Raw genomic sequence first — 27,899 nt, 5'->3', positions numbered from 1 at the left:
CACCGCCTCTCCCGGAGCCTGCCCCCCGCATTGCTGTGCGCACGCGCATTATCCCGATTGACTTCGCCGCAGTGGAGTGACGGGCGGGATCAGCCAATGGAGTCGTGACGAAGGTGGAGCAGCACCTCGGGGACGTCCTGCGGATCCTGCCTCTACTGAATATTCATGAGGGAGGCGGGCAGACGCCGCTTCAAGCCGCGACCGGCGCCATGAAGTGAGAGGGGGTCCTGGGTTCACGGCTCGCGAGCAGGCGTGGGGGTCTGGAAGACGCAGGGGCCAGTGGGCAGGCCTCGGGTCCCGGCGGGGCGAGGGGAGGCTGAAGGGGAGGGGTAGGGATAGCCGCGGGGACCCGCGGGGCGGGAACGGGGATGGTCAGAGACGAGATGCAGAAGGGACCCGGAGACTTCTGGAGAACTGGGGGATATCCGGGGGGGGGGGCAGCGGGCCGGTAACCCCTCTCGGTTCGACGGCAGGGGAGTGTGGAGTCTGGAGAGGGGCTGAGGGGACGGGGGACTGACCCGGCAGCCCCCGCCGCCAGGCTCAACGTGGACGGGCTGCTGGTCTACTTCCCATACGACTACATCTACCCGGAGCAGTTCTCCTACATGCTGGAGCTCAAACGCACGCTGGATGCCAAGGTGGGTGGGCCGGCCCCCCTGCTGCCCATCTGACGGCGGGGGCTGCCGCACGTGCGTCTAAGACTGAGATTGCAGGACGTCTGGAGTTTAGAAATCTGAGGTCCTTGGGAAGCCAGCGCTGCCAAACTTTCTGTTATCTCAAATAATAATAGTTAATAATAGAAGCAGCTGACACTTGTCAAACGCTCAGCTGCTCAGTGGCTGACTTAGGAAGATAGAGACTTTGGAATCGACTACCCACAGCTGTGTGTCCTTGGGTAAATCACTTACTCTCCCAGTTCCACAGTTTTCACCTTTGTAAAATGGGCATAGTAATAGTACCTACCTCAGCTGAATATGAGGGCTACAGGGGTTAATTCACTAAGTAAGGCGCAGGTTCTCAACTGGGGACCATTTTGACCCCCAGAGGACATTCGGCAATGTCTGGAGACATTCCTCATTGTCGGTACTAGTGGAGTGGTGGTGCTACTGGCATCTAGTAGGTAGAGGCCACAGATGCTGCTAAACATTGTACAGTGCACAGGACAGCCCCCTCACGATCAAATATTACCCGGCCGCAAAATGTCAGGAGAGTCGAGGTTGAGAAACCCTGACGTAAGACACTTAGTAATAGTTCCAGGCACAGAGTAAGTGCTGTGGAGGTGCTTGCCAAATTAAAACAAAAAAGGTTCCCTACATATCAGACACTGTCCTAAGTATTTAACCCCCAGTTTCTCACTAATCCTCATAGCCATGCTATGAAGAAGAGATTAGGCCCATTTTTAGAGATGCGGATCCTGAGGCCCCAGAGAGGTTGAGCGGTCTTGCCTAAGACCACTCAACAAAAGTGGCAGAAGTGGGGTTCAAATCCACTGCCCCTAGGGCCCAGACTTTTAACTGCTCTGTTGTCCTGTTATTCCAATGCTGGCATTTCGCGGCGGGGATGGTTTCCCGGAGTCTGTGTCCCTAAAGTTCTGAGAGCCTGTGTCTTGTTCCTCGTGCCCGAATCATGCAGGGTCATGGAGTCCTGGAGATGCCCTCAGGCACTGGGAAGACAGTGTCCCTGTTGGCCCTGATCATGGCATACCAGCGGGTAAGTGACCTACTGGGCCCGTGGAGGGGGAGGAGGGAGGAGGCTGGACAGGGGCCGAGGCTGAACCCATTGTCGTCGGCAGGCATATCCACTGGAGGTGACTAAACTCATCTACTGTTCGAGGACTGTGCCTGAGATTGAGAAGGTGAGCCTGGGACCAATCCCAGTGCCCCTCACTGTTCCCTAACCCAGCGGTCCCCCTGGCGGTTGCCATCATAGCTTTGGGGGCCTGTGGGAAGCTGGGGAAGGGGCTGGGGCTTTCAATGAGGCCAAGTCCCCCCTTCCTTATCAACTGGAACAGGTGATTGAAGAACTTCGAAAGTTACTCAACTTCTATGAGAAACAGGAGGGCGAGAAGCTGTCGTTTTTGGGGCTGGCTCTGAGCTCCCGAAAGAACCTGTGTATTCATCCCGAGGTGAGTGCCCATTCCTCCCCTCGCCCTAAGCCTCAGGATAGAGGAAACTCTGCCATCCAACCAGGAGTCCTAGATCCCCACCCAGACCAGACATCTCAGGGAGATGTGCAGGTGCCATGCACAGAATTCTCTTCTCACTCATCAAATGCCGACTCATCAGTCATGGCCCAGGCACACCTCCGCTGGGGAGCCTTCCCACTTTCCCCAGCCTGAGAGAAGTTAAAAAGGCAGCTCCTTGGGGCTTCCCTGGTGGCACAGTGGTTGGGAGTCCGCCTGCTGATGCAGGGGACACGGGTGCGTGTCCCGGTCCGGGAGTATCCCACATGCCGTGGAGCGGCTGGGCCCATGAGCCATGGCCGCTGAGCCTGCGCGTCCAGAGCCTGTGCTCCATGGCGGGGGAGGCCACAACAGTGAGAGGCCCACGTACTGCAAAAAAAAAAAAAAAAAAAAGGGCAGCTCCTGGAGGCTGGCAGGTCTGGTTTCCTGATTCTGAAATGTACTAGCCATATACTCTTGCATAGGTGGTTTCTGCTCTCGGGACCTCAGTCCTCTTTTCTGTAAAATGGGGATAATTAATCACCTGCTTCATACAGTTGTTGATAAGATTGGGCAAGGGGGTGGGGTTGGGCGAAATGGGTGAAGGGGTCAAAAAGTACAGACTTCTAGTTATAAGATAAATAAGTCACATAACGTACAGTTGACCCTTTGTATCTGTGGATGCAGAACCTGCGGATAGGGAGGGCCAACTGTGCTACGCCACTTTATATAAGGGACTTGAGCATCTGTTAATTTTGTTATCCATGGGGTGGACCTGGAACCAATTCCCCCTTGGATATTGAGGGACAGCTGTACAGCATGGTGACTGTAAGTCATGTACTGTATTGTATATTTGAAAGTTTCTAAAAGAGTAGATCTTAAAAGTTCTTATCACAAGAAAAAAGATTGTAACTATGTATGGTGACGGATGTTAACTAGACTTACGGTGGTGGTCGTTTCCCTACATATACAAGTATCGAATCATGTTGTATACCTGAAACTGATCTATAATGTTATATATCAATTATATTTTAATAATAAAAAAAGATTGGGCAAGATAATGCATGTATAGCCCTTCACATGTATGAAGAGCTAAAAGAGTTTTAGGAATTATGGGGAATTCCCTGGCGGTCCAGTGGTTAGTATTCTGTGCGTCCACTGAAGGGGGCACGGGTTCGATTCCTGGTCAGGGAACTAAGATCCTACAAGCCACACGGCACAGCCCAAAAAAAAAAAGAATATTAGAAATTATAGTGATATTAATAAATATTAATATATGATACATAGAAAAATAGTTATCGTTAAGTTACAAAACCATTGGGGTCACTGAGCTCCAGGCATGGTTTTAAGTGCTTTAGTGTGGTAATTCTTTAGTGCAGTATAATATATTCCAAGAATGTATTTTTTATTTATATATATATATTTTTTTGTTGTTGTTGTTACATTATTTATTTATTTGATTGTGCCAGGTCTTGGTTGTGGCATGTGGGTTCCTTGTGGCTCACCAGCTCTTTAGATGTGGCACAAGGGCTCCCCAGTTGTGGCTCACGGGCTCCTTAGTTGTGGCATGTGAACTGTCAGCTGAGGTATGCATGTGGGATCCAGTTCCCTGACCTGGGATCGAACCCGGGCTCCCTGCATTGGGAGTGTGGAGTCTTAACCACTGTGCCACCAGGGAAGTCCCAGAATATATATTATGTAATGTTATTTGTAAGAATGTATGAGAAATAATATAGATAGTGGATGATGACTAAAGAGCAGTGGCACCCCAGCACTGTGTTGAAACCCATGGATGGGAATCTTTCCCATTCTTGGTGACGCTGTAGTGCAAAAATACCCCTGGCTCTTTCTTTTTGGACAGCCGACTTCGTGCCATCCTGCTGTTGCTACGTGGAATTAAGGAACATAACTCTATTCAGCCTTTGTTATCCGATAGCAAGGAGGATTGGGAGATATGAAAGCTTCCACAGACTCTGGAGCAAAATTTCAAGATGCTTTCTTTTAAACAGAAGTTTAAATTATGACTTTAAGTTTAGAGGCATAAACGAAGAGGAACCATGTAGCAAATGGATGTATGCGTGTGCCCAGAACACGCTCAGGTGGTGGTTCTGTCCCCCTTAGGAAAGTGAGAAGTTGAGAATTAATTAACTGGATTAGATTTTCTGGAAATGTGGTAAGTGTATAAGTAGTATTCTGCTGTATGTCAGGATGGTATCTTAGTTGTCTCCAGAGATACAGAGTGACCTGGATAATGCTAAAGATTGCGACAGATAATTCCATCTTGGTTTTGTCCCTCCACATGCCTTCTGCCTTGGAAGGATTTAAAAGCATAGCTGTAGTTTTCATTTGGATTGAATTTAGTTCTTCAAAATAGATTTGCCATTGGGTCTCTGCTTCAATCCTAGATAAAGTTTTCATAGTTTTAAAATACTTTTCTGTGGGAGCATACATGACACTTAACATTGTGTACCTTGTACAATGTTTTTTTTTTTTTTTTTTTTTTTCTTTACGCGGGCCTCTCACTGTTGTGGCCTCTCGTGTTGCGGAGCACAGGCTCCGGACGCGCAGGCTCAGCGGCCATGGCTCAGGGGCCCAGCCGCTCCGTGGCATGTGGGATCTTCCCAGACCAGGGCACGAACCCGTGTCCCCTTCATCGGCAGGCGGACTCTCAACCACTGTGCCACCAGGGGAGCCCATTTTTCTTATTTATTTTTGGCTGAGTTGGGTGTTTGTTGCTGGGCGCAGGCTTTCTCTAGTTGCGGTGAGCGGGGGCTACTCTTTGTTGCAGTGCGCACGCTTCTTATTGCCGTGGCTTCTCTTGTTGTGGAGCACGGGCTCTAGATGTGTGAGCTTCAGTAGTTGTGGCTCATGGGCTCTAGAACGCAGCCTCAGTAGTTGTGGCACACGGGCCTAGTTGCTCCGCAGCATGTGGGATCTTCCCGGACCAGGGCTTGAACCTGTGTCCCCTGCATTGACAGGCGGATTCTTAACCACTCCGCCACCAGGGAAAGCCCAATGTATTTGTTTTTTTGTTTTTTTTTGTTTTTTTTTTTTGCCATACGCGGGCCTCTCACTCTTGTGGTCTCTCCCGTTGCGGAGCACAGGCTCCGGACGCACAGGCCCAGCGACCATGACTCACGGGCCCAGCCGCTCCACGGCACGCGGGATCTTCCCGGACTGGGGCACGAACCCGCGTCCCCTGCATTGGCAGGTGGACTCTCAACAACTGCGCCACCAGGGAAGCCCCAATGTATTTGTTTTTTTTATGTGACTTTTTTGGGGTATTTATTGTTTATTTGTTTGTTTATTTTTGGCTGCGCCGGGTCTTAGTTGCAGCATGTGGAATCTTCGTTGCAGCATGTGGGGTCTTTAGTCGCGGCATGCCAACTTCTTAGTTGAGGCATGTGAACTCTTAGTTGTAGCATGAGGACTTACTAGTTGCGGCGTGCGGAATCTTAGTTGCGGCATGTGGGCTTCTCAGTTGAGGTATGTGGACTCTTAGTTGGGGCTTGCCGGCTCCTTAGTTGTGGCATGCAAACTCTTAGTGTGGCATGCAAACTCTTAGTGTGGCATGCGGGATCTAGTTCCCTGACCCGGATTAGAACCCCGGGCTCCCTGCATTGGGAGCAGGGAGTCTTACCCACTGGACACCAGGGAAGTCCCATACGACGTATTTATATTACCTAATTAAAAAAAGATAAAATGTAAAGGCATTTAAGAAAGAGAAAGAAGTAGTATAAGCCTTGGCAACTAGGGACTTCCTTGGTGGTCCAGTGGTTGAGACTTCGCCTTTGGTCGGGGAGCTAAGATCCCACATGCCTGGCAGACAAAAAACCAAAAAACATAAAAGAGAAGCAATATTGTAACAAATTCAGTAAAGACTTTAAAACAAAAAGCCTTGGCAACTGATGGAAAGGGAGAGGGAGGGGTCGCAGCCTCAGAGCCTTCCCTCTGGTGAGGGAAAGATTCTGTTCTGAGGACAGGGAGCCCTGGGCTGTGACGGTGCCACCAGTGGAGCCTCAGAGGGCTCGGAGCAGGGCACAGGTAAGGCAGGTTCTCAAACTGCGATCAGAGCCTCCTCTGATTCTTGGACCTTGCCAAAGTTCTGGCTGTTTTAGCATTTTAAAAGATAAAGCAGGGCTTCCCTGGTGGCGCAGTGGCTGAGAGTCCGCCTGCCGATGCGGGGGACACGGGTTTGTGCCCCGGTCCGGGAAGATCCCACATGCCGCGGAGCGGCTGGGCCCGTGAGCCACGGCCGCTGGGCCTGTGCGTCCGGAGCCTGTGCTCTGCAATGGGAGAGGCCACAACAGTGAGAGGCCCGCGTACCGCAAAAAAAAAAAAAAAAAAAAAAAAGCAAAAAGATAAAGCAGAAAAATAAATAAATAAATAAAGGTAAAGCAGGACTTCCCTGGCGGTCCAGTGGTTAAGCCTCTGTGCTTCCAACGCAGGGGGTGCAGGTCGATCCCTAGTTGGAGAATTAAGATCCCACATGCCGTGTGGCACGGCCAACAAAAAAAAGATAAAGCAGTTATCCTTCATCTACATGCTAAAGAATCTTCAAGCCTTAATAGTTTGAAAAATTGAGATGTAATTGGCATTATGTAGAGGTTAACATTTTGAAAAGAATGAGAGCCTAACAGCTGTACCACTCTTGCATCCCTGCAGTGAGTTCTCGGTGTCTTAACTGTTTAATAACAAAGCAGATTGAGGTTCGAGTTTTCCACAAATGCCCAAGTCTCACCCCGGTTGGAATAGGATGGCCTCCTATCCCGCCTATGCGTTAGGCGTTGAGCCCCGGATTCAAGGAGTGGTTGGGCCTCTCAGCCTTTCTCGGTGCTAAGATGCTCCCTGGCCCCTCAGGTGACGCCCCTGCGCTTTGGGAAGGACGTCGACGGAAAATGCCACAGCCTCACGGCCTCCTACATAAGGGCACAGTACCAGCGGGACCCCAGCCTGCCCCACTGCCGCTTCTACGAGGTGCCTGCGGGGCAGCGGTGAGAGACAGAGGGTGGGACCGCTAGCAACGGCCAACCTCCCTGAACCCCAGGTACCCTCTCACCCATAGGAATTTGATGTCCATGGGCGCCAGGTGCCCCTCCCTGCTGGCATCTACAACCTGGACGACCTGAAGGCCATGGGGCGGCGCCAGGGCTGGTGCCCATACTTCCTTGCCCGATACTCAGTGAGGAGGCCAGCAGGGGTCGGGCAGAGGGGCGTGTGTGAGGGTTACAGGCTGCCTGCCCATCTGTCTATCTGCCTAGATCTCCCTATTGGTCTGTGCCTGTATCTGTTTGTCAGTGTATCCGTTTGCGTATATGTATTTGTGCCTTGCCTGTGTCTGTCTTGCCTCATCTCTGCGTGCCTGTCTGTGTCTGTCTGTCCATCTGCTGTGTCTCTTGCCTCGCCTCGCCTCTGTGGGCCTGTGGGGCAGTGGTGTGGCATCGTGGTGTGGACGGCGGTGGCAGGGCCCCAGGGCTGGGTGCTGGCAGATGGCCCGGGCTGACCCTGCCCGCCTCGGCCCCCAGATCCTGCACGCCAACGTGGTGGTCTACAGCTACCACTACCTCCTGGACCCCAAGATTGCCGACCTGGTGTCCAAGGAGCTGGCCCGCAAGGCCGTCGTCGTCTTCGACGAGGCCCACAACATTGGTGAGGGAGGGGGCCAGGGCAGGGAGGCGATGCCAGCCCCTCAGGCTGCCACTGCGTCCACCTGCCTGAGCCTGGCGCGCTGCCCGCTCTCCTCCAGACAATGTCTGCATCGACTCCATGAGTGTCAACCTCACCCGCCGGACCCTGGATCGGTGCCAGGGCAACCTGGAGACCCTGCAGAAGACGGTGCTCAGGTGGGGATGCTGCAGCCGGTAGGCCCTGGCGCCTGACCTGCCCCCCAAGTGTCCCCAGCTCTGCCCACACCTGGTCTCCCCGCAGGATCAAGGAGACGGACGAGCAGCGTCTGCGGGACGAGTACCGGCGCCTGGTGGAGGGGCTGCGGGAGGCCAGCACCGCCCGGGAGACCGACGCCCACCTGGCCAACCCCGTGCTGCCCGACGAGGTGCTGAAGGGTGAGCCGCGGCCTGCCCCCGTGCCCCCCGCACCCCTGCCGCTTGGACCCCCAGCGGCGCCTGGCTGAGCCCCTCTCCCCGCAGAGGCGGTGCCGGGCTCCATCCGCACGGCCGAGCACTTCCTGGGCTTCCTGCGGCGGCTGCTGGAGTACATCAAGTGGCGGCTGCGCGTGCAGCACGTGGCGCAGGAGAGCCCGCCCGCCTTCCTGAGCGGCCTGGCCCAGCGCGTGTGCATCCAACGCAAGCCCCTCAGGTGCGGCCTCCGCGGCTGGGGGTGGGGGGCGTCGAGGCCGGCCCTGGCGCTCGCTGAGCCTCGTCCTCCCAGCCTGTGGCCTGGGGTCACCGTGTCACCAGTATCAGGAGTAAGGGAAGGGTGGGGGGCGCACGTGTGACACTCGTGGGGCAGAGCGGGCAGATCCGCGAGCTGGTCCTGGGGCCCTGGTGGGGCAGGCGGCACATGGCTCGATCAGAGAATTTACCCGAGGAGAGTTTGATGGAGGGGCTGTGTACAGGGGGCGGGCAGGGTGGAGGAGCTGACGGGTGGCAAGGCCCCTGGGCCCTTGCTAGAGGTCAGAGGTGTTCCTGCCCCAGGCCCCAGGGGAAGGGGAGGGAGCGGCCCTGGGGAGGGGCTCCTGATGAGGCTCAGCAGAGTGGGAGCCGGGAGAAAATGGGGCCCTCCCCCCAGACCCCTGTCTCCTCCCATCAGTGCCTCTCATCGTCCCCCCCGCGACCCCGGCCCCCAGCCTGTGGGCCGGAGCAGCCCCTCAGTGCGATCTGGGGGGCAGGGTCAGTCTCCCCGTCACAGGGCAGGCAGCAAATGGACCTGGGAGTGGGGATGGAGTTTCCTGTGCTTTTCCTTTGCTGTTTTGCATAAGTCATTGGTCTTCTCTGAACCTTAGTTTCCTCCTTTGCGGAGGAGTGGGGGCTACTCTTCGTTGCGGTGCACGGGCTTCTTTTTTTTTCTTCTTAATTCATTTATTTATTTTATCTTATTTATTTTTGGCTGCATTGGGTCTTCGTTGCTGCACCTGGGCTTTCTCTAGTTGTGGTGAGCGGAGGCTACTCTTTGTTGCGGTGTGTGGGCTTCTCATCGCGGTGGCTTCTCTTGTTGTGGAGCATGGGCTCTAGGCCCACGGGCTTCAGTAGTTGTGGCATGCGGGCTCAGTAGTTGTGGCTCGCAGGCGGTAGAGCACAGGCTCAGTAGTTGTGGCGCACAGGCTTAGTTGCTCCACAGCATGTGGGATCTTCCTGGACCGGGGGTCGAACCTGTGTCCCCTGCGTTGGCAGGTGGATTCTTAACCACTGCGTCACCAGGGAAGCCCTACACTGGCTTCTCTGTTGCGGTGCTCAGACTTCAGTGGTTGCGGCATGCGGGCTCAGTAGTTGTGGCTCGCGGGCTCTAGAGCACAGGCTCAGTAGTTGTGGCACACGGGCTTAGTTGCTCCGCAGCACGTGGGATCTTCCTGGCCCAGGGCTCGAACCCGTGTCCCCTACGTTGGCAGGCGGATTCTTAACCACTGCGCCACCAGGGAGGTCCTTCCTGTGGTGGTTAAATGACAGGGCAGCGATGCCAGGAACCTACCCGGTCTAGAGCACTGATGATGAGCTAAGTGCTTTATGGTCCACATCCCATGGAATCTCAGTACAGTGTCCTCCTTCCCTCGCGGTCCAGTGCAGTGGTTAAGACGCTGCCCTTCCACTGCAGGGGGCACAGGTTTGATCCCTGGTTGGGGAACTAAGATCCCACATGCCACGCGGTCAAAAAAAAAAAAAAAGAAAAAAAAATACTGTCAATAGAGTGTCCTTGCCTTGTGCTGCAGATGAGGACGCTGTGTCCCGCAGAGGAGAAGCCATCGTCCAGGGCCACACAGCACTGCATATGGCAGTTGTGACTCGAAGCCCGGCCTGTAGGGCTCCAGAGCTCCTGGCTGCTCTGCCTCTGAGGGGGTGGGGAGCCCTCGGTGTGGCTTCAACTTTCTCTCACAGCTGAGAGACTTTTGAGGACAGAGGGAATCTTAGTTAGCCACATGATACGTGTTCTGAGTGCCTGCTCTGTGATGGGGACGCAGTGATGACTGAGACAGCCCTGGCCCTGCCCTCCTGGGGCTCACAGTTCAGTTGGGGAGACAGACCCTTCCCAGATAGGGCCAACCCAGGGCTGGGATGGGGGAGTCCTGGGGGCTGAGGGGACACAGAGGGGGCACCTGATCGAGCTTGGGGGAAGAGAAGACAGACTTGAAGAAAGGAGGTTCAGGAGGCCGGTTTTAAACTTGACCGTCTGCCTGGCTCCAAAGCCAGGTTCTCCTGCCCCACTGCCTGTCCCCGAGGGGTGAGAGCCTCCAGCTGGGTGGCCTTGCGTGTACGGCTCTGTGAGGGTGTGTGAGATTGTCCTCTGTGAGCCTGTGGGACTCTGACGCTGTGAGTGTCACCGAGGGTGGTGGGTGTGACTGAGACATTGCGAGAGGTTCTGGGCATGAGTATATGACGGTGTGGCCACGCGGGATTCACGCTGTGACTGTGGGATGCTGGGTCACCCCTTCTGACCGAGTACCTGCATGTGAGAGTGTGATCTCGTGTGACATGACTGCGACTCTGTGGGCCGTGTGAGTATTGCTCCGTGTGTGCCCTCGTGTGGCTGTGGCCCCGTGGGACATGCACTTGTACAAGGTGGGGACACAGAGGTGACTGACACAGACCCAGGCCCTGCCCTCACGGAACTGCCAGGCGGCGGGGGAGGCGGTGCGTGACCACGTCCTCTGAGGGCGAGGAGGGGACTCTGTGGCCCGCTGCCTTCCCTCAGCCCATCCCGCCACCCCGCCAGGTTCTGCGCCGAGCGCCTCCGCTCGCTCCTGCACACCTTGGAGATCGCGGATCTCGCCGACTTCTCCCCTCTCACCCTCCTGGCTAACTTCGCCACGCTCGTCAGCACCTACGCCAAGGGTGAGCTCACCTCTCCTGCCTCTGCCGCCCCTGGCCCGGAATCGGGATCTGGCAGAGCCTGGAGGGTTGCCCCTGGGGCTCGGACTGGCGGGACCTCGTAGGGTGGGTCTCGGGAGTTTGGGCTGTATTTTGAGGGCAGCGGGGAGCCACGAAGAGCTCTCGAGTGAGCAGGCCTCGCGCTCCGATTTGCGTGTTCAAAGGTTCCCTCTGGCTGCAGAGTGGAGAAGGATGGGGGTGGCAGAGGCGTGAGGTGAGGCCAGAGAAGTTCTGTGGGGGGTCTGCTCACTCACACCGGGGGGTGGGGTAAGGGTTGGTCATGCTGCTCCCAGTGGCACTGGGGAGCCATGGCAGGTTCTGAGCAAGGGAGAGGCAGGGTCAGATTTGTGCTTTAGAATGTTTCTTCTAGCAGAGGCTGGGCCAGTGCGGGAGGAGAGAAAAGGAGGGGCTGGAGAGAGATGTGGGAGCTGAAGCGGCCGGGACCTGGTGCCTGGCCGTGCGGGGCCTGGGGCAGAGGAGTCGAGGAGGATGCTCAGATTTCCAGGGGAGAGGGGAGCATGCCCCCCGCTTCCTCAGCTTTGAGCTGGCCCAGGGCTCAGTCTGATCCCCGGGGATTACTCCTCTATCTAGGAAACTAGGTCAGGCCTGCCTGATGTCCTGCGGCCTGGTGTGGCCTTGGCAGGAGGATAGTGAGTCCGTCTCCCCCACCCCAGGGCCGATCGGCAGCAAGTCTCACCGGAAGCTTCCTTCTGCGCCCATCCCTCCGTCCACCCCGTCTTGCCTCTCGGTCTATCTTTCTCCTCTGTTCCCCACTTCGCCGTCTCCCAGCACCTGACATTCTTTATTTGGAACGTCCTTCCCCACGTTCCTCAGCCCCCAGCTGTCTCCCCCTCATCCTTCAGTTCTCGGCTTGGGAGAAATGCCGCCGCCTCCTCCAGAAAGCCCCTTCTGACTCCCAGGCTGGGCCAGGCCCTCCTCTAGGCTCCCCGTCCCAGCCTTGCCCACTCAAGAGTGGTCACTCTGTGGGGACAGGTCTGTGTCCCCATCACTGGACTGTGAGTCCTGAGAGGGCAGGACCAGGGCTGTCTCAGTCACTGCTGCATCCTCAGCACAGGGCTAGGCACAGAGGACTTGATTTTTTTTAAATTTTTACTAAGTGAAATGGAATACGTGGATTCATTCATTCATTTATTGGTTCAACAAATGGGCCAGGCCCAGCACTGGGGAAGTGGCAGGAACCAAGAAAGACCTCATTCCTGACCTCCCAGAACTTATGTGCTAGCTGGGAAGACAGGGAGCCGAGATGCAGACACAGGTAAGGAAGATGATTCCAGAAAGTGATAGTTTTCGTGAGAAACAAACATGTCGCCATGTTGGAGAACACCTACGTGGCTGGCGTGGCTTTTCTGAGGAGCTGACGTTTGAGCTGAGTTCCGAATGACCAAATGGAGCCAGCTGCCTTGGGAAGCTTGCCAGGCAGTGGGGCAAGTGCAAAGGCCCCGGGGTGGAATGAGCCTGGTGGTTTTGAAAGTGAGTCAGGACAAGGAGGAAATGGGGTCATCGCGGCAGGATCCCACAGACAATTCTGGACCCTGGGAGGAGTGTGGGGGCTTCTGAGAAGGGGCAAGTTGTGAACTGACTCAGGATTTCACAGAGTCCCTCTGGCTGCTGTGAAGGGAGCAGGGGTGGGAGCGGGGAGCCCAGTGAGGAGGCGACTGCAGTGGTCTAGGCGGGAGGTGATGGCGGCTGCACTGGGCCGGGGGTGGAGGAAGTGGGCAGCTAGACTTTGGAGGCAGAGCTGACCAGCCTCCTGATGGCTTACACAGACAGGTGGTAGGAGAAGGTTCGAGACTTTGGCTTGAGTTGGGGGGTGGGCCCCTGCAGCCCCGGGAGAGTGAGGGGTGAGCCTTTGGTACTCTTGGCTCAGGGTCCTCTGAACGTTTGCACAGGTGCCGGCCCTGGGGAGAAGTGGGCGGGTTGGGGTATATTTTGGACTCAGATGCCTGGGTTTTAGGTTTGGGCTGCTGGTGGCTGGTCCCATTCACTGAGGAAGGTGGGGGGAGGAGGACTGGGGTGGAGGGAGAAAGTTGGGGGGCAGAGGTGGGGGGTGGCCTAGTGGGCATGGTCAAGACTGGCGCCCAGGGAATCTCACCGGCCCCCTGTAGGTTTCACCATCATCATTGAGCCCTTTGACGACAGGACCCCAACCATCGCCAACCCCATCCTGCACTTCAGGTGAGACCTGACCCCAGAGGGGGTGTGAATGGACCACAGGGGCCTGGGCCCCCCAGCCTGGCACTCACCACCCTTGTCTTCTCCTCACAGCTGCATGGACGCCTCGCTGGCCATCAAACCTGTGTTTGAGCGCTTCCAGTCCGTCATCATCACATCTGGGGTGAGGGCTCTTTTGGCCCCCAGACCTCCACGGGGGCACTCCTGATTCCTGCCCAGTCCTGCTAAGATCCCTCCTGCTGTCCCTGGTACAGACGCTGTCCCCGCTGGACATCTACCCCAAGATCCTGGACTTCCACCCCGTCACCATGGCAACCTTCACCATGACATTGGCTCGGGTCTGCCTCTGCCCCATGGTGCGTGGGAGAGGGTGAGGTGATGGGGGAGGGGAGGTGGGAATGAGGGCTGCCTTTCCTCCCTCTGCTCCCTGCCACTTCTCAGGTAGCTGTGGGATTCTGGATTCAGACAGACCTGGGCTTGAGTTCGATGCCCCAAGCCTTACCTTTCTCATGTGTGAAATGGGAACACCCCCTCTGTGATCTCCCAGGGTGGTTGAGGGGATTGAGTGAGATAGCAGGTGTGAAAGGCCTTTGTGGCCCAGGGCCCGGTACTTGGTTAGCGTGGCCTTGCCCGGTTCATCGTCTGGCTGTGACCTTGCTAAGTGACCTTTCCACTCTGCCTTGGTCCCCTTCTTTGTAAAATGAACATCGTAACATGGGCCCTCAGTTTCATATCTGAAGTCCCTGGGCCGGATGTGTTTTTTGTTTGTTTGTTGTTTTTTGTTTTGCTGCGCCACACGGCTTGTGGGCTCTTAGTTCCCTGATTGGGGATTGAACCCGGGCTCTCAGTAGTGAAAGCATGGAGTCCTAACTACTGGACCACTAGGGAATTCCCCAGATGTGTTTTAGAATTGAGAATTTTCCAGACTGGAAACACTGCCAGTGGGGTCTGGGCAAGTCCCTCCAGTGAGAGTCATATTTCAGCAAACGTTTTGAAGAGTCTAACTAAGGGAGATACGTCAGGACTCTGAATAGGCTCCGGGCAGGTTTTGCTGCTGTAGGAGTTCGTGCCAAACTTAAACATCTGGAGTTTCCAGAGCGTTTTCGCTTCTGAATTGCCCTTCAGGGGTTGTGGACTGGTGCTGACCATGGGCCATGTACTGCGTCGTGCTTCTGTGAGGTTGCTGGCGGCGTTGCACAGTGGCTGTCAAGCTGGGGGTGAGAGGCAACTTCCTGAACCAACTGGCTGGAGGCCGGCACGGGCTAAGAGGGTACTTGCTGCTGAGACACATGGGCAGACTTCGGTTCAGCTCAGTCCCTGCTGTGACCTTGGGCGGGCGACACGACACGCCTTTTGTGAGTCTTAGGTTACTCATCTGCGCCATGCAGATAACAGCGTAGCTGAGGGTTCATTCAATGGCCCTGTGTCTGTAAAAAGCTTAGAACAGTGCTAGCAGGCCGCCTGCGCTCACACGGTGGAGCAGTTGCGGCTGTTTCCCTTATCGTGACCTCTCTTGCTCTTTCCAGATCATTGGCCGTGGCAATGACCAGGTGGCCATCAGCTCCAAGTTTGAGACCCGGGAAGATATCGGTATGGCACCCACAGGGGATGGTTTGTATGGGTCCCAGGAGGGGAGGTGGAGCAGTCAGCGTGGGCTGGGTCATGATGCAGTAACAAATACCCCCACATCAAAGTGGCTTCAGGCAGAGGTACTTCTCGCCCACAGTCCGTGCCATCATGGGTTGGTGGGGGCCTGCCCCATGTCTCGTGCTGGGAACTTCCACCATTGGACACATGACTGTGGTGCTGAGCTGTGAGGGAGGGATCGTGGCGAATTGTGAACTGCCTCGTAAAGGTTCTCACCTGGAAGTGACATGTGGCCCTTCCTGTATTCGGCCGCGGCAAGTCACATGGCCACGCCTATCTTCAGGGGTTTGGGGGTGCCGTCCTCCCAGGGAAAAGCAGAATGTGTTTGAACAGTCCTACAGAGGCCTCAGTGGGGTTTTTAGGAACCCAAATTCAAGACAAGCCATTAGACAGGAACGCTCTGATAGGGAGTGGGGAGGTGGAACCAGGCCAGGAGAGAGTCCAACCTCTGACCCCTCACAGCGGTGATCCGGAACTACGGAAACCTCCTGCTGGAGATGTCCGCTGTGGTGCCCGATGGCATCGTGGCCTTCTTTACCAGCTACCAGTACATGGAGAGCACCGTGGCCTCCTGGTACGAGCAGGTACGCCCAGCTACTCACTCCACAGAAGGCCCCTGTCTCAGCTCTTGGCTCTGTTCCCCTGTGTGTTGGCTTCATTCCTCTTGTGTTTTAAATGGTGACATGTATCATAGGTGATAGGACAGCGTATAAAACACAGATGGACAGTTTAAAGAATAAATAGCGTTCACTCTTCTCCCAATATCCAGGTTAAGAACTAAGACATGAGCAGCCTCGCTGGGCCCCTTCCTCACAGGTGTGGCCCTCAGGAGAGGTGACCACATCCCACCTTATGGTTTTTGGGGTTACTTCCTGACAGCTTGGTGTCGAGACACTGGGTAGCAGGTGTGACTCTAGCTGGGTGCTGCGCCTCTAGAGGAAGGTTCTGGAGAATTAAGGCTGGATACAGGCTCGGGGCAAAGAACCTGCAGGAGCCCCTTCTGGGGAGCGTGTGGGTGAGGTCATGGGGAAATGGAGCTCACCACGGCTGGGCACTGGCAACCCAACAGGATGCGGATGGGGAAGGGGCGCCCTGTCCTTTCTGATTCTGAATGCGCCACGGGCCCAGCTCTCAGGGAAGTTAGGGCGCTTCTTTGGGCTGAGACGAGTGAACTTGTCTAATGTTAGCACCAGGCAATGTGTGAGAACCTCATTCACGCACAACCAAGACCTTGGTCTTGTCGTCAGGCTCTTTCCACACAGTGGGAAAGGCGGCTGTCAGCCACCTGAGCGCCACATCCTGTGTGCCTTTTGTGTCTTATTTAAGAAGCCTTTGCCGACCCTAGGGTCCCGAAGATGGGCTCCTGTGTTTCCTTCTAGAAGCTTTGTAGTTGTAGCTTTCACATCTAAGGGCTGTGAGGTACCTCAGATTTACCTTTGTGTATGATGTAAGGCAGGGGTCAAGATTCATTTTTTTCCCATATGGAAATCTAATTGCTCCAACCCCACTTACTGAAAAGAGCTCCCCGCACTGAGAGGCACAAGTGACCATCTGTGTGTGGGGGGGTGTTTCTGGACCCTCTGTTTTGTCTCACTGGTCCATCTGTGTATCTGTCCTTTATTCGTACCGCACATCTATTTCAGTGTCAAATATGAAATCTCAAGTCAGCCTCTGATTGGCTCTACCTGGCCTCTCCACCTATCACCTGCATCCCGATGAGCCACATGCCTGTTCCATTCGTCCAAAGGATGAGGATTGGTCCCCTCCCCGGGTCACGGGGTTTTCCAAAGAAGTGACAGTACCACCACCCTCCCCAAGTCTCCAGTGGTCAAGCTGAGGCCTGGGGAGAGAAGTGGTCTGTTGCACGGGAATCTGACAGGACGCCCCTGTCCTTCAATCCTTCTGCCAGCCCACACCCTGACCTCCCTGGTGTCTTTCCCTAAGGGCATCCTCGAGAACATCCAAAGGAACAAGCTGCTCTTTATTGAGACCCAAGATGGGGCTGAGACCAGTGTTGCCCTGGAGAAGTACCAGGAGGTGGGTATTACCGGGGGAAGAGGAAAGCCCAGGGTGGAGAGGGGCCAGAGGAGGCAGCTCCGAGGTGACGCATCTCGTGTCCTGGCTTCCCCTCCCCAGGCCTGCGAGAACGGCCGTGGGGCCATCCTGCTCTCGGTGGCCCGAGGCAAAGTGTCTGAGGGAATTGACTTTGGTGAGTGGACTAGGCTCTCCCCTCCCCCAAGCGCCTGCGTGGATGTCTGGCCTTTTCTGCTCCCCCAGGGGACCGGCGGCCCATAGCCTGGGCACGCACGGGGGCCTCCCCTTCCTTCCATCCCTGGGTGCTCTGCAGGGCCCTTGGGGTGCAGTCACTCAAACAGCATGAGCTCCTGGGCCCCGCGAGCTCAGCCCTCTCACTCCCCCTCCTGTGTCCCGCAGTGCACCACTACGGCCGGGCCGTCATCATGTTCGGGGTGCCCTACGTCTACACCCAGAGCCGCATTCTCAAGGTGAGCAGCGCCTGGGGGCGGTAGGACGTGAAGGCCTCTGTCGGGCCCTCTCCTTAGGACTTGTGTGAGGAAGGGACGTTGCCCCCGCCATCTCTGCACCCGCAGGCGCGGCTGGAATACCTTCGGGACCAGTTCCAGATTCGAGAGAACGACTTTCTGACCTTCGATGCCATGCGCCACGCAGCCCAGTGCGTGGGTCGGGCCATCAGGGGCAAGACTGACTACGGCCTCATGGTCTTTGCCGACAAGGTGCGCGTTCCGGGGCCCCTGCCAACCAGGCTGTTCCCCCAGTTGCGGGTTCCGGGGCCCCGCCAACCAGGCGGCTCCCCCAGTCATTTCCCCCTGCCAGGGTCCTGACATCCTCCCTCTCCCACTCACAGCGCTTTGCCCGGGCCGACAAGCGGGGCAAACTGCCCCGCTGGATCCAGGAGCACCTCACCGACGCCAACCTCAACCTGACCGTTGACGAGGGGGTCCAGGTCGCCAAGTACTTCCTGAGGCAGATGGCACAGCCATTCCACCGGGTGAGCCCGCGGCGCCTAAGCTCCTCTTTCAGGAAGGGCCCTTGGCTTTCTCCCCGAGCCCCGAGCCCAGCCTGCTCCCTGCCCCCGACAGAGAGGGGTTTGTGTGCACCGGCGCGCCAGGCCTGGGAACTGGAACTGCGGGGAGGGTCGAGGGCTACAGCCAGAGCGTGTGTCTCCAGTGGGAGCCCCGAGCTGGCCGTGGGCCTCTGGAAAGCCAGTCCTTCTCTAGCTTGGACACAGCTCTCTGGCTGCCGCCTTCCTCCCTCGGCCCATCTTCTGGTTACAGGGATGGGATGCCCTGGGTTATACAGGTGTTTTGAAATTCAAGCATCCTGTCCTGTAGCCCCCCACCCCCCCGGGCGGGCCACCTGGCCCTACTGAGTTGTGAACCCCTGTGTTAGGAAGTGCAGCAGCTGATACCCCCCCTGCCCCCCACCAGGAGGATCAGCTGGGCCTGTCCCTGCTCAGCCTGGAGCAGCTGGAGTCGGAGGAGACGCTGCGGAGGATAGAGCAGATCGCTCAGCAGCTGTAGCGGGGCGGGGGCGGGGCCGTGAAAGGAGTTGGCCGCGACTCGTGAGCCTTACCTGGCCCTGGGTCCCAGTAGCTTGGAGGGCGCCTCCGGGGGAGGCGCTTAAAGGTCCCTGCAGGACACCTCAGGCGGATGTTCTGGCTGCCAAGTCTACAGCCTTTAATCACAGGAGGAGAGGACAGCGGGGAAGCCCAAGACACTGGGTGCCCCCGAGGGGTGGGAGCGAGTCAGGGAGATGAAAGGACTCCCCTCCCCTCCTCCCCTCCCTCTCCCGCTCCTCCTGAGAAGCCGCAGCCCGTGGTTCTGTCGCCTTCAGCGGGGGCCCAGGTCCTGGGTGCTGGCGCTGAGGGTCCGAGAGGCCTCGCCCAGGTGCCGGCTGGGGAACTGGGGACAGGCACAGGGGGTGGGTGAGGGGCCGGACACAGCTCTGCTGCAGCTGCCCCTAGGTTACTCCCCAGCAGCCTGGCTGCCAGCTCGTCTATCCTGACGGGCGCGTTGCTCGTCCTCCTGTCCCCACGTCCACCCTGACTCCAGTCCATCCGCTCCCCCACCTCTACCCAAGTAAAAGCCACCCATGCTCCCTATCCTGGCGTTCACTCCACCGCCAGCCTGCCCACTTCCACCCTTCCCTTGCCTCTGGGCCTGTCGGTGTGGCCCCTCACTCCACCCTGGACCCGGGTGTCCCCCTCACCTGGTTCCCAGCAGCCCTGGAACCATCCACGTTCAGCATGTTGAGTGACATGGCCCTCTTCATCCTACAAAGGAAGGTTGGTGGGTGGGGCACAAGTGAGCCCAGGAGTGTCTGGCTCCCACCCTGGGAGGGACCACTCCAGCGCCAGGTTTGATTGTATGTGTGGCAGGGGAGATGGGAGCCATGGAAGGTTCTTGAGCAGGACAGGGAGAGGGGTGGGCTACAGATTCGGCCACCAACCTGACCCAACACTCACCCGGCTGCCCCCACCACCCCCTCGCCTCGGAGCCGGGAGACCAGCTTCTCACTTCCCCGCCGGATGGACTCTCGGAGCTTGGAGAACGAGCTGCTCCGACGAAAAGTCTGGGGAGGGCGCCAGGGACACGGGTCACTCCCCCCCATTCCATCCAGTACCCACCTCCACCCTGGGAGCCGAGGCAGAGCCTGTCCTCACCTGCTGTTTTGCGTCACCAGCTGTGCCTGTGTTGGGGGCTCCTGGGGAACAGATGGGGCCATTGTGGTGGGGAGGCTGAGGAGCCCCCTGGGGGAGAGGGGAGGGGCTGGGGGCTCACCGAGAGGGGCAGGCAGGGCCTCCCTGCTGAGGATTTCTTTGTACAGTTCCTCCGCCTCCTGGTACTTGTTCTGTTTCAGGTAGGCTGAGGCCTGTGGGGAGGGCATAGCCTGGGTGATCTTGGCTCAAACCTGGGAGCTTCCCAGGCCCCAGCACTGCACCCAGGCACATCCTTCCAGCCCCCGCAGGAAGAAACCCAGGTTTACCCCACACTCCAGGCCTTGGCCGACAGCAGGGCGGGCTTGGAGCCCAACCCCACCTACTTCCCATAGGGTAGGTGACTTCCTGACTCAGAGCAGGAATCTGTTCCCCACTCCACCTTGAGCCAGTGACACACCTCTCTGTGCCTCAGTTTCCTCACCTGCAAAATGGGGCAACGGGAGCACCTACCTCATAGGGCTCTTGAAGAAACGGATAGTACAGGCAAAGTCCTAAGAAGGGGGTTTAGCTCAATAAACGCTCTCATCTGCTCCCAGCCCGTCTCTGGCTTCCTCTTTGACTGGAGCTGTTCTCTGGCTGCCACCAACTTGCCTGTTTCCTGATGCTTCTGTGTCCTCTGTGCTGAGCAACCTCACCAGTCAGGGCCCAGCTTGGAAGCCGAGTCTCACGGGACAGCTCGAGGGCTGGGCAGAGGTGGGGCCCCTGGCCTCGGTGGTATCCCACCCTCCAGCCGATGGGTGCTCCCCAGTGCCGCGGCCCCGGGACCAAGACACCCACGCCCCAAGGCGCCCTCACCAGGTTGTTCTTGGTCTTGGCCACGTTGGGGTCGTGAGGCCCACCTAGGGCCTTGTAGATGCTCAGGGCCCGGCCGTAGTGCCGCTCCACCTCCTCGAACTTGCCCTGGTTCTGACACAGCAGGGCCAGGTTGTTGAGCTGCTTGGCCACGTCCGGGTGGTTGGCGCCCAGGACCTAGGAGTCATGGGATCACAAGTCACTGGGGTCCGCCGGGGTTGGCGGGCCACGTGATGCCAACAGCCGTAATGAGAGTCGTGGGTGGTGGTTATAGGATTGAAGTGGATGGAGAACTACAGGAGGTTGGGGGCAGAGGGCAGGAACTGCCTGGTCAAACTGGGGAGTAGTTGGGTCAGAGGTCATGGTGGTGCAAAACCTCATGATTATGGGTCAAATAGGTAGATCAAGGCTGGGGCTGTACTGGTCACGTGGGGTTGGAAGGTCGGGACCGGGTGGGGGCATGAGGTGACCTATGAGAGTCAGAAGTCAAGACCAAACAGAAGTCATTGGTATGTCAAGGGTGGTGGGTCAGGGGATTGGGTGCTCTAGGTTCAAATTGGAGGCTCACGATGTCAAATGGGAGGGGCACGGAAGGTCAGAGGTCACAGGAGCAAGTCAGGGTCATGCAAGGTCCACAGAATTAAGCGCTGAAATCAGGATCAAGGGGTGAGAGCCACTCAGGACAGGGGCTCCGTGGGAGCCGGGTGGGGGCAGGACCTTCTCACGGATCTCCAGGGCGCGCTGGCACAGGGGCTCCGCCTCCTGGTAACGCCCACGCTTCCCGTAGAGGACGGCCAGGTTGTTGAGGGTGGCGGCCACCTGCAGGGCGCGAGAGGCGGGTCAGGGGTGGGAAGGCACAGCCCGCAGCCCTCCCTCCTGGGCCTGCACTCACCGCGGGGTGCTCCCGGCCCAGTGTCTGCTCCCGGATCTGCAGGGCGTCGTGGAGAAGGTCTGTGGCCTCTTTGTACTTGTTCTGGTCCCTGTGGGGTGGCCCGAGGGTGGAGGGGGTTTGGCCAGGTTGGGGTAGCAGGGGCCACGGGCTGGGCTGAATCCCGCAGGCCCAGAGACCTGACGACCAAGCATGGGTGGCATCCTCTGGGGGTCCCTTCTGGGGGTCCCCACACTCCCAGTTGGCTGCCAAGCCCCTGCCACCCTAGGTCTCTTCCCCACTCCACTGTGGTTTCTCTTGCCCATGCTGACTCCTCTTTGCCTGGGTCTCAGTGAGTGGCCTCCCCAGAGCTCTGCCCCTTCTCTCCACCACCACCCCGGTGCCCTATGCTGGCAGAGCAGGACACCAGGGTCCCCCCGCTTCCTGCCCCCTCCAGCCGTGGCGGCTGCAGCCCTCACCGGTACACCAGCGCCAGGATGTTGAGCATGGTGGCCACGTCAGGGTGGCAGTGGCCCGAGCTCCGCTCCAGATCCTCTAAGGCTTGGCGGCACAGCGGTGCAGCCACCTCGTAGCGGCCCTGCCCCGTGTACTGGAGCACGAGGTTGTGCAGGGTCCGAAGGCGGGCCGGGATCTCGTAGCCACCCTGCTGAGCAGAGATGGCCCCCGCTGCCTCGGGACCTGGGGGTACCAGGCACCCAGTCACTGCAGGCCTCCTACTCCAGCCCCACACGAGGGGACACATGCACCCCAAAGGTACAGCTGCCTCGCTGGCCCCTGGGACCACGGGCCCCTGTTCTGATGTCTGAGATTGGAATCACAGGCATCTTACTGGCCTGTGGGATGTGTCCTAGCCTGCAGGACAGAAACATGGGAGCCACCTGGCTCCTGGGGCCGTGGCAGGCCTGCTTTTGCAGCTTCCAGCGTCACCTGCCCGCTGTCACCCCCACAGCCCCCTGCTTCATCCTCCTGACACCCGGCCCTGACCTTCCCCATCCTCCCTCAGAGGCCTTGGGGGCCCAGCGAATCAGCGATCCCCCCCAGCCTGGGCCATTCATCCTCCTGGCTGAGTTCCCCACACCCACCTTTCCTCTCCTCCTCCTCACCGGGGAACAGGGAGGCCAGGCTGTCCTGCTGATGGGGGGACTCGGGCTGCTGCAGAGAGGACAGGAAAGTGGGTGTCATGAGGCTTGGGAGTTTGAGTCAGAGACTGGGGGCCTGGATCCCAGGGTTTGGGGTGGTGGTGGTCAGGGGTCTCCTGAGGGCTTGGGGAGGAACCTCGGGCTTTGTGGAGCAGATGGGGGCCTTCGGTGGAAGTTCTAGTGGGTTTGGGATTTGTGGGGCTCTGCAGAGGGCCAGGGGGTTCTTTGGAGGGTCTGGGGCACTAGGGGGCACCACGGAGGGATGGGGGCTGTGGGGTATCTAAGGAGTGCGGGGTCCCCAGCACATCATGGCCCCCGCCCCGCTGGGTCCCGCAGCACCTGGCTCTCCGCCGGCGGGTCATACTGCTGCAGCTGCCCCAGGAACTGCAGGTGGCTCTTCTCCTCCTCCAGCTGGGCCACAGCCTCCTCGCTGGCCCGCAGCCGCTGCTGCGTCTCCTCCAGCTCTTCCCGCAGCCATGCGTTCTCCTGGGCCAGCCGCCGGGCCTGCGCTCGCAGCCGCTGCTTCTCAGCCTCCAGCGCGCCCACATGTGCCGACAGGGCCAGCAGCACCTGCCAGGGAGGCGGGGGTGGCGAGTCAGAGGCCTGGTCCCTCTCACCCCCGACCCAGCCCAGGGCCTCAGATCAAGCCAGAGCACCCCATTCTCTCCAGGGTGCCCCGAATTATACAGAGACTCCTCCGTTGTGGCTCCAGGGATGCTCAAAGGCTCTCAGGGCCATAGTCCAGTCCTGCCCCGGGACCCCTCTGATGTCACCCAGGCACACAAATTACACTCAGGATACTTCACATGCCACCCATGCAACCCCAAAGTCTCCCCAGGACCCACAGTTCCATGGAAGGACCCCACGTGGTTCAGGGGTCCCTGTCGCACACAAGGACCCCATCCCCAATGCAGCCCAGGGATCCCACCTCAGGACTGGAGCCTCCCCCTCCCGGGCCTGGCTCCCCCAGTCCCCGCTCTCCCCAGGCTGCCCCCTCCAGCACAGCTGGCCCCCTCATCCCTGGGCAACCCCCAGGGCTGAGCCACATCCCCCATAGTTGAGTTGGCCCCCTCATACCTGGGCCTCACCCAGCCCCAGCTCGATGGCCTCCAGTGAGTGGCTCACCACCTCCTGCTTTTCTTCCAGCAGTTCCAGGCCAGCCACCGGGCCCTGTCCTGCCAGGGTCTCCGCCAGGTGCCCGGCCAGGCCCCGGTGCTCTGCCCGCAGGGCCTCCAGCCCCTGTACCACTTGTCGCGTCTGTTGCACCAGCTCCTCAGGGCTCAGGTGCTCTGGGCCCAGCCCCATGCTTCCCGGGGCCGCCACCTTCACGGACATTGCTGCTTCTGGGGGTGACCGGGATCAGGGGGTCACTGCCAGGGCCAGGCAAGTCAGCCCCTCTGCCTCTGCGCCATTTACGCCACAGGTCCCCTCAACCCTCTCCCTGTCCGCCCATCCCGGCCAGCCCTCTGCCTCCGTGCTCTCCTCACTCCGGCCAGCACCCTGTCCCACACCCATCCTGGCCAGCGGGCAACTGGAAACCTAGTCTTCCCTGTCCTCGGCCCAGGGCCCCGCCCTGAGGGCAACTCCAAAACCTCACTATGTATGATTAACCAAAGGAGGGCAAACAGCCATCTCGAGGGCTCCCACCCAGCCCACCCCAAGGACCCTGGGTACCCTGGCCCAGCACTCCCGGCTGTGTGACCTTGGGACCAGAGGTGCCCTCGCCCACTGGGCGTGTGGGGCAGGACGCGTGGAGGCGGCAGCCTCTCTGTGAGCTCATTCTTAGGGTGTTTTTGTTGGGAACCAGTCAGACCACTGGGGGTGGGGTGGGGCAGGAGGAGAGGGCCAAGGGGCTGGGGTGCTGGAAGCAGAGGCCTCTAGACTGGGGAGGTCAGGAAGGGGGGCCCCGTGTGGTGGCTCCCGGAGCCCGAGGACCTGACAGACCCAGAGGAAACAGGCTCCACCCTCCACTGCAGACATGCTCAGCCAGCCCAAGGCGTGCTGGGTCAAACGTGTGGCAGGCGTGGCCCATGGATGTCACATTGGCCATGTGACAGCTGAGGGTCTGAGGCCCAGATGGTAATGGATGGGGGGGTTCACATGTGGGACTTCATGGGGTTGTATATGGGTGACAAGGTCAATGACACATCTGGTGACGATGCCTCTGGGGCCGTCACATACATACATACACACACACACACCTCTCTCAGAAATACAGCGTAATACACATTGTCCTCTCAGAAATGACACGCACACACTTTCTCTTAAAAATACAACTCAGCACACCCTCACGCACATCCACATTTTCCTTTCAAAATATTGATACAACCTAATGCAACACACTAAGGCACGCACACAAGTACATTCTTCTTTCAGAAATAACACATACACACTCTCCTCTGCGAAGTACAACTCAACACACAGGTATACTTTCCTTTCAGAAATAAAAGCCAGACATAGAAAACAAATTTACGGTTACCAAAGGGGAAAAGGGGAGGGGAGGGATAAGTTAGGGGTTTGGGATTAACATATACATATATAAAATCGATAACCGACAAGGACCTGCTGTGTATACAGGGAACTATACTCAATATACTGTAATAACTTATAATGGAAAAGATTGTGAAATATATATATATATATAAAATACAACGGAATCACTTTGCTGTATACCTGAAACTAACACAACATTGTAAACCAACTATACTTCAATAAAAATGTAAAAACAAAATAAAAGCCAACACACAAACTGTCTCCTCCCTCAGCCCCCCTCACCTGCAAAAAGATAACCAAATCCCAAACCACTTCCATTGGGACTGCCTCCTTGAACTTTTATGCCCATGACACGTGCCCTCTCCTACACCCCCCAAGTCCTGCCAGCACCTAGCGCTCCATCCTATGCCCAGCGCCTCCTCCATGCTCCCAGGATTCACGGCGGACCCGTCACCATCCTCCCCATTTCCTTCCTTCCTCCCCACCTGGCCAGCCAGGGATTCGCACACAGACACACTATAGAGCTTCACACGCGGACGCGCGAATGACCCCTGAGGCCAGGCTCTTACACCGTCCAAGCGGGTGCCCATGGCACAGACAGCTGTAGAGACACAGGTAGTCCCATGCTTTCCGCGCACAGTCTCTCAGGCTTACTTCACTCAAGCCACTGTGTTCCCCTGAACAGCCCAGAACTTTTAGCACCTGTGCACATGCTCCCAATCACATCCATTCAGGCACAGAGTAAGGGCAGGTGTGTAATCCTGCGGATTTTATATACTGCAGCCTCTCCATCGCCATCCATCTCTCTCTCTCTCTCTATGTATATACGTGTCTGTACATATATCAATCTCTCTGTGTATGTAGTATATAAGTGTGTGTATGTATATCACACCATATGTAGTCTTACACCCCACACGCAAGTCAAACTCACAACCACACCCGTTCATTGAGTCATCCCGACCACCATGACCATCATTCACGAAAGTTTGCAGACGTATACAACCTCCCACGACATCGCGCACAATCTCAGACAGCTGAGCCGAATGTTCCAGACGCAACCTCCGCACAGTAACAGAGCGACACGCACAGCCACACATCACTCGGGCTGTTTCCTCGACACACGCCGGCTCCCACACTCACGCCGGCCTCCAAACAGCAAACTCCCCTTCACCAGCTGAGCCCCGTGCGCACAACCGCGCAGCTGACAACGATGTTCACAGTCACACTCCACGCATCCATCCTGAACCCATAGTGCCCACCTCCTTGTCACCCCCCCAGTCTTACAGGCAGAGAGACAACCACGGCCACACAATTTCTTGGTGACACACCTAACCCTATAAACAGTTCAACTCCCTGCCAAACACCCAAACACACACACACACAGCATTACAGACACACAATCAGAGGTCGCCCACATTTTCACATCACTGAAACAGTTTCACATCATTCAAGCAGTCCCTCTGTGCCCTCGCAGGCTTACACGGACAGGCCATCTCCTGTACCCACCTGTACCCACTTGTACCCACAGCCTGACACCATCACACACACCTGAGCTTCGTACACCATCTCTCATGCACACGCACGCACCATCTCCACACAAACATACACTCGCAGGCGGGAGACCCCCATCCTGGCCAGCCCCGCAAACCACACAACTTACCCCTGGCCGGCCCGTCCAGCCCCGCGCACCCCGGTTTCACCGCTCGCGTGCCCGCCCGCTGCCAGGCCGTCACAAGGGCCCCCTCCCGCCCCCAGGCCCCGCCCCGTCCTCGCTCCTGTTTACCTGAGCCCGGCGGAGGAGGCGCGGCCCCAGCCGGGCCTCCAGACCCCAGGGAGCCCCAGGGTGGGACAGGGGGCGTCCAGGGGCCCCAAGGCCCGTCCCCGTCTCCAGGCCAGAGGGCCCAGGGGTGCGCCAGGCCCAGCCCACACCCTCCGCCCTCGCCTCCATCCTCGCAGCTCCTGGGACTCCCACCCCGCATTCCCGGCGCCCACCTGACCGCAGACAGCTCCCGGTCCTGCTTCGCCGCGCTGCGCCCGCCCGCCGCGCACGCCTCGCCGCTTCCAGCTGCGCAGCGAGTCTCGGGCCGCGGGCGGGTCCTCCGGAGGGGGTGGGGCGGCCCGGAGCCCCGCCCCCACAGGTGAGACAGGCCCCGCCCACAGCCCGGGGAAAGTTAAGCGCTGCGGCCCCGGCCCTAAGCAACCGCAGAACTTCGCGTGCGCGTAGCCGGTAGCCTCTAGGGCACGTCGAATCTGAGATGATTCCAGTGCGCAGGAGGCCTGGAAACCAGAGTCTCAGCGAAACTAGAATCTTGGAAACTTTGGATCCCAGACGGACGGCCTTCTTGCAGTGCCAGCCGCCGGCTCTTTGCCTTGGCTGTGCGCCCTGCTTGGACATCTCTCCACACAGATCTCGACGTTTGTCTGGTCCCTTTTCAAAGGCCGCTTACTCCGAGAGGCCTCCCTTGCCTGTCTCTTCTAAATTACACCTTCCCAGCAAAACACAACCTCATTTCTCTCCTTGATTTTGCTCACAAAACTTTGCAGGACCTAAAATTATTTCGTGTAACATTATAATTACTATGTTGTCTTACATCACATTATTGGTGAGGCTAAAAATTGAGCTCTGAGTTCACATCCGATTTCAGTACTTACTAGCTGCGCAGGCCTTGGACAAGTAATCTCTCTGTCTCCGTTTCCCTAAACTGTAAAATGGGGTAGTCAAAGGCTGTGAGAATATTTTTTCTGGCTGTGTTGAGTCTTCGTTGCTGCACGCGGGCTTTCTCTAGTT

At 57.8% G+C, this 27,899-nt stretch overlaps 2 protein-coding genes and 1 non-coding gene across 11 annotated transcripts; 2 read left to right on the top strand and 1 right to left on the bottom strand.

Moving 5' to 3' along the window:
- The first annotated feature begins 15 nt into the window (after nucleotides 1-15).
- ERCC2 (ERCC excision repair 2, TFIIH core complex helicase subunit) lies at nucleotides 16-18,637 on the top strand. Of its 6 annotated transcripts, none has more exons than XM_033430693.2 (23): nucleotides 83-214; nucleotides 539-638; nucleotides 1,633-1,710; nucleotides 1,793-1,855; nucleotides 2,012-2,125; nucleotides 7,022-7,138; nucleotides 7,227-7,343; nucleotides 7,687-7,810; nucleotides 7,908-8,004; nucleotides 8,090-8,223; nucleotides 8,308-8,476; nucleotides 11,045-11,163; nucleotides 13,326-13,395; nucleotides 13,486-13,555; nucleotides 13,647-13,748; nucleotides 14,919-14,982; nucleotides 15,502-15,623; nucleotides 16,984-17,076; nucleotides 17,176-17,248; nucleotides 17,473-17,543; nucleotides 17,649-17,792; nucleotides 17,924-18,067; nucleotides 18,469-18,637. In XM_033430693.2, the coding sequence occupies exons 1-23, from the start codon at nucleotides 210-212 to the stop codon at nucleotides 18,574-18,576; spliced, it is 2,298 nt and encodes a 765-aa protein (XP_033286584.2). In that variant the 5' UTR covers nucleotides 83-209; the 3' UTR covers nucleotides 18,577-18,637. The 6 variants fall into 6 exon arrangements, 5 of the variants coding, with proteins under 5 accessions (XP_033286585.1, XP_049559549.1, XP_033286584.2 ...); XM_004271169.3 differs by having other exon boundaries at nucleotides 90-214; nucleotides 18,507-18,637; XM_049703592.1 differs by lacking the exon at nucleotides 18,469-18,637 and having other exon boundaries at nucleotides 78-214; nucleotides 17,924-18,454.
- Nucleotides 3,932-4,070, top strand: LOC117201842 (small nucleolar RNA SNORA46). The gene has a single exon (XR_004483971.1). It is a non-coding gene; the product is annotated as a small nucleolar RNA SNORA46 (small nucleolar RNA).
- Nucleotides 18,638-18,731: 94 nt separating the features above from the next.
- On the bottom strand, nucleotides 18,732-27,899 carry KLC3 (kinesin light chain 3). Of its 4 annotated transcripts, none has more exons than XM_033430696.2 (13): nucleotides 27,104-27,262; nucleotides 23,696-23,961; nucleotides 22,958-23,188; nucleotides 22,562-22,631; nucleotides 21,938-22,157; nucleotides 21,483-21,570; nucleotides 21,308-21,409; nucleotides 20,594-20,767; nucleotides 19,860-19,950; nucleotides 19,742-19,782; nucleotides 19,544-19,650; nucleotides 19,288-19,351; nucleotides 18,732-18,980 (listed from the first exon to the last, which is right to left on the bottom strand). In XM_033430696.2, the coding sequence occupies exons 2-13, from the start codon at nucleotides 23,951-23,953 to the stop codon at nucleotides 18,909-18,911; spliced, it is 1,518 nt and encodes a 505-aa protein (XP_033286587.2). In that variant the 5' UTR covers nucleotides 23,954-23,961; nucleotides 27,104-27,262; the 3' UTR covers nucleotides 18,732-18,908. The 4 variants fall into 4 exon arrangements, with proteins under 4 accessions (XP_033286587.2, XP_004271221.2, XP_033286589.2 ...); XM_004271173.3 differs by lacking the exon at nucleotides 27,104-27,262 and adding an exon at nucleotides 26,772-26,791; XM_033430698.2 differs by lacking the exons at nucleotides 18,732-18,980; nucleotides 19,288-19,351; nucleotides 19,544-19,650 and having other exon boundaries at nucleotides 19,663-19,782; nucleotides 27,104-27,889.

Source organism: Orcinus orca, chromosome 20, assembly GCF_937001465.1.
Source record: "Orcinus orca chromosome 20, mOrcOrc1.1, whole genome shotgun sequence".
Lineage (NCBI taxonomy): Eukaryota > Metazoa > Chordata > Mammalia > Artiodactyla > Delphinidae > Orcinus > Orcinus orca.
The sequence above is the reverse complement of the archived record's forward strand: the minus strand, read 5'-3'. Positions and strand labels throughout refer to the sequence as shown.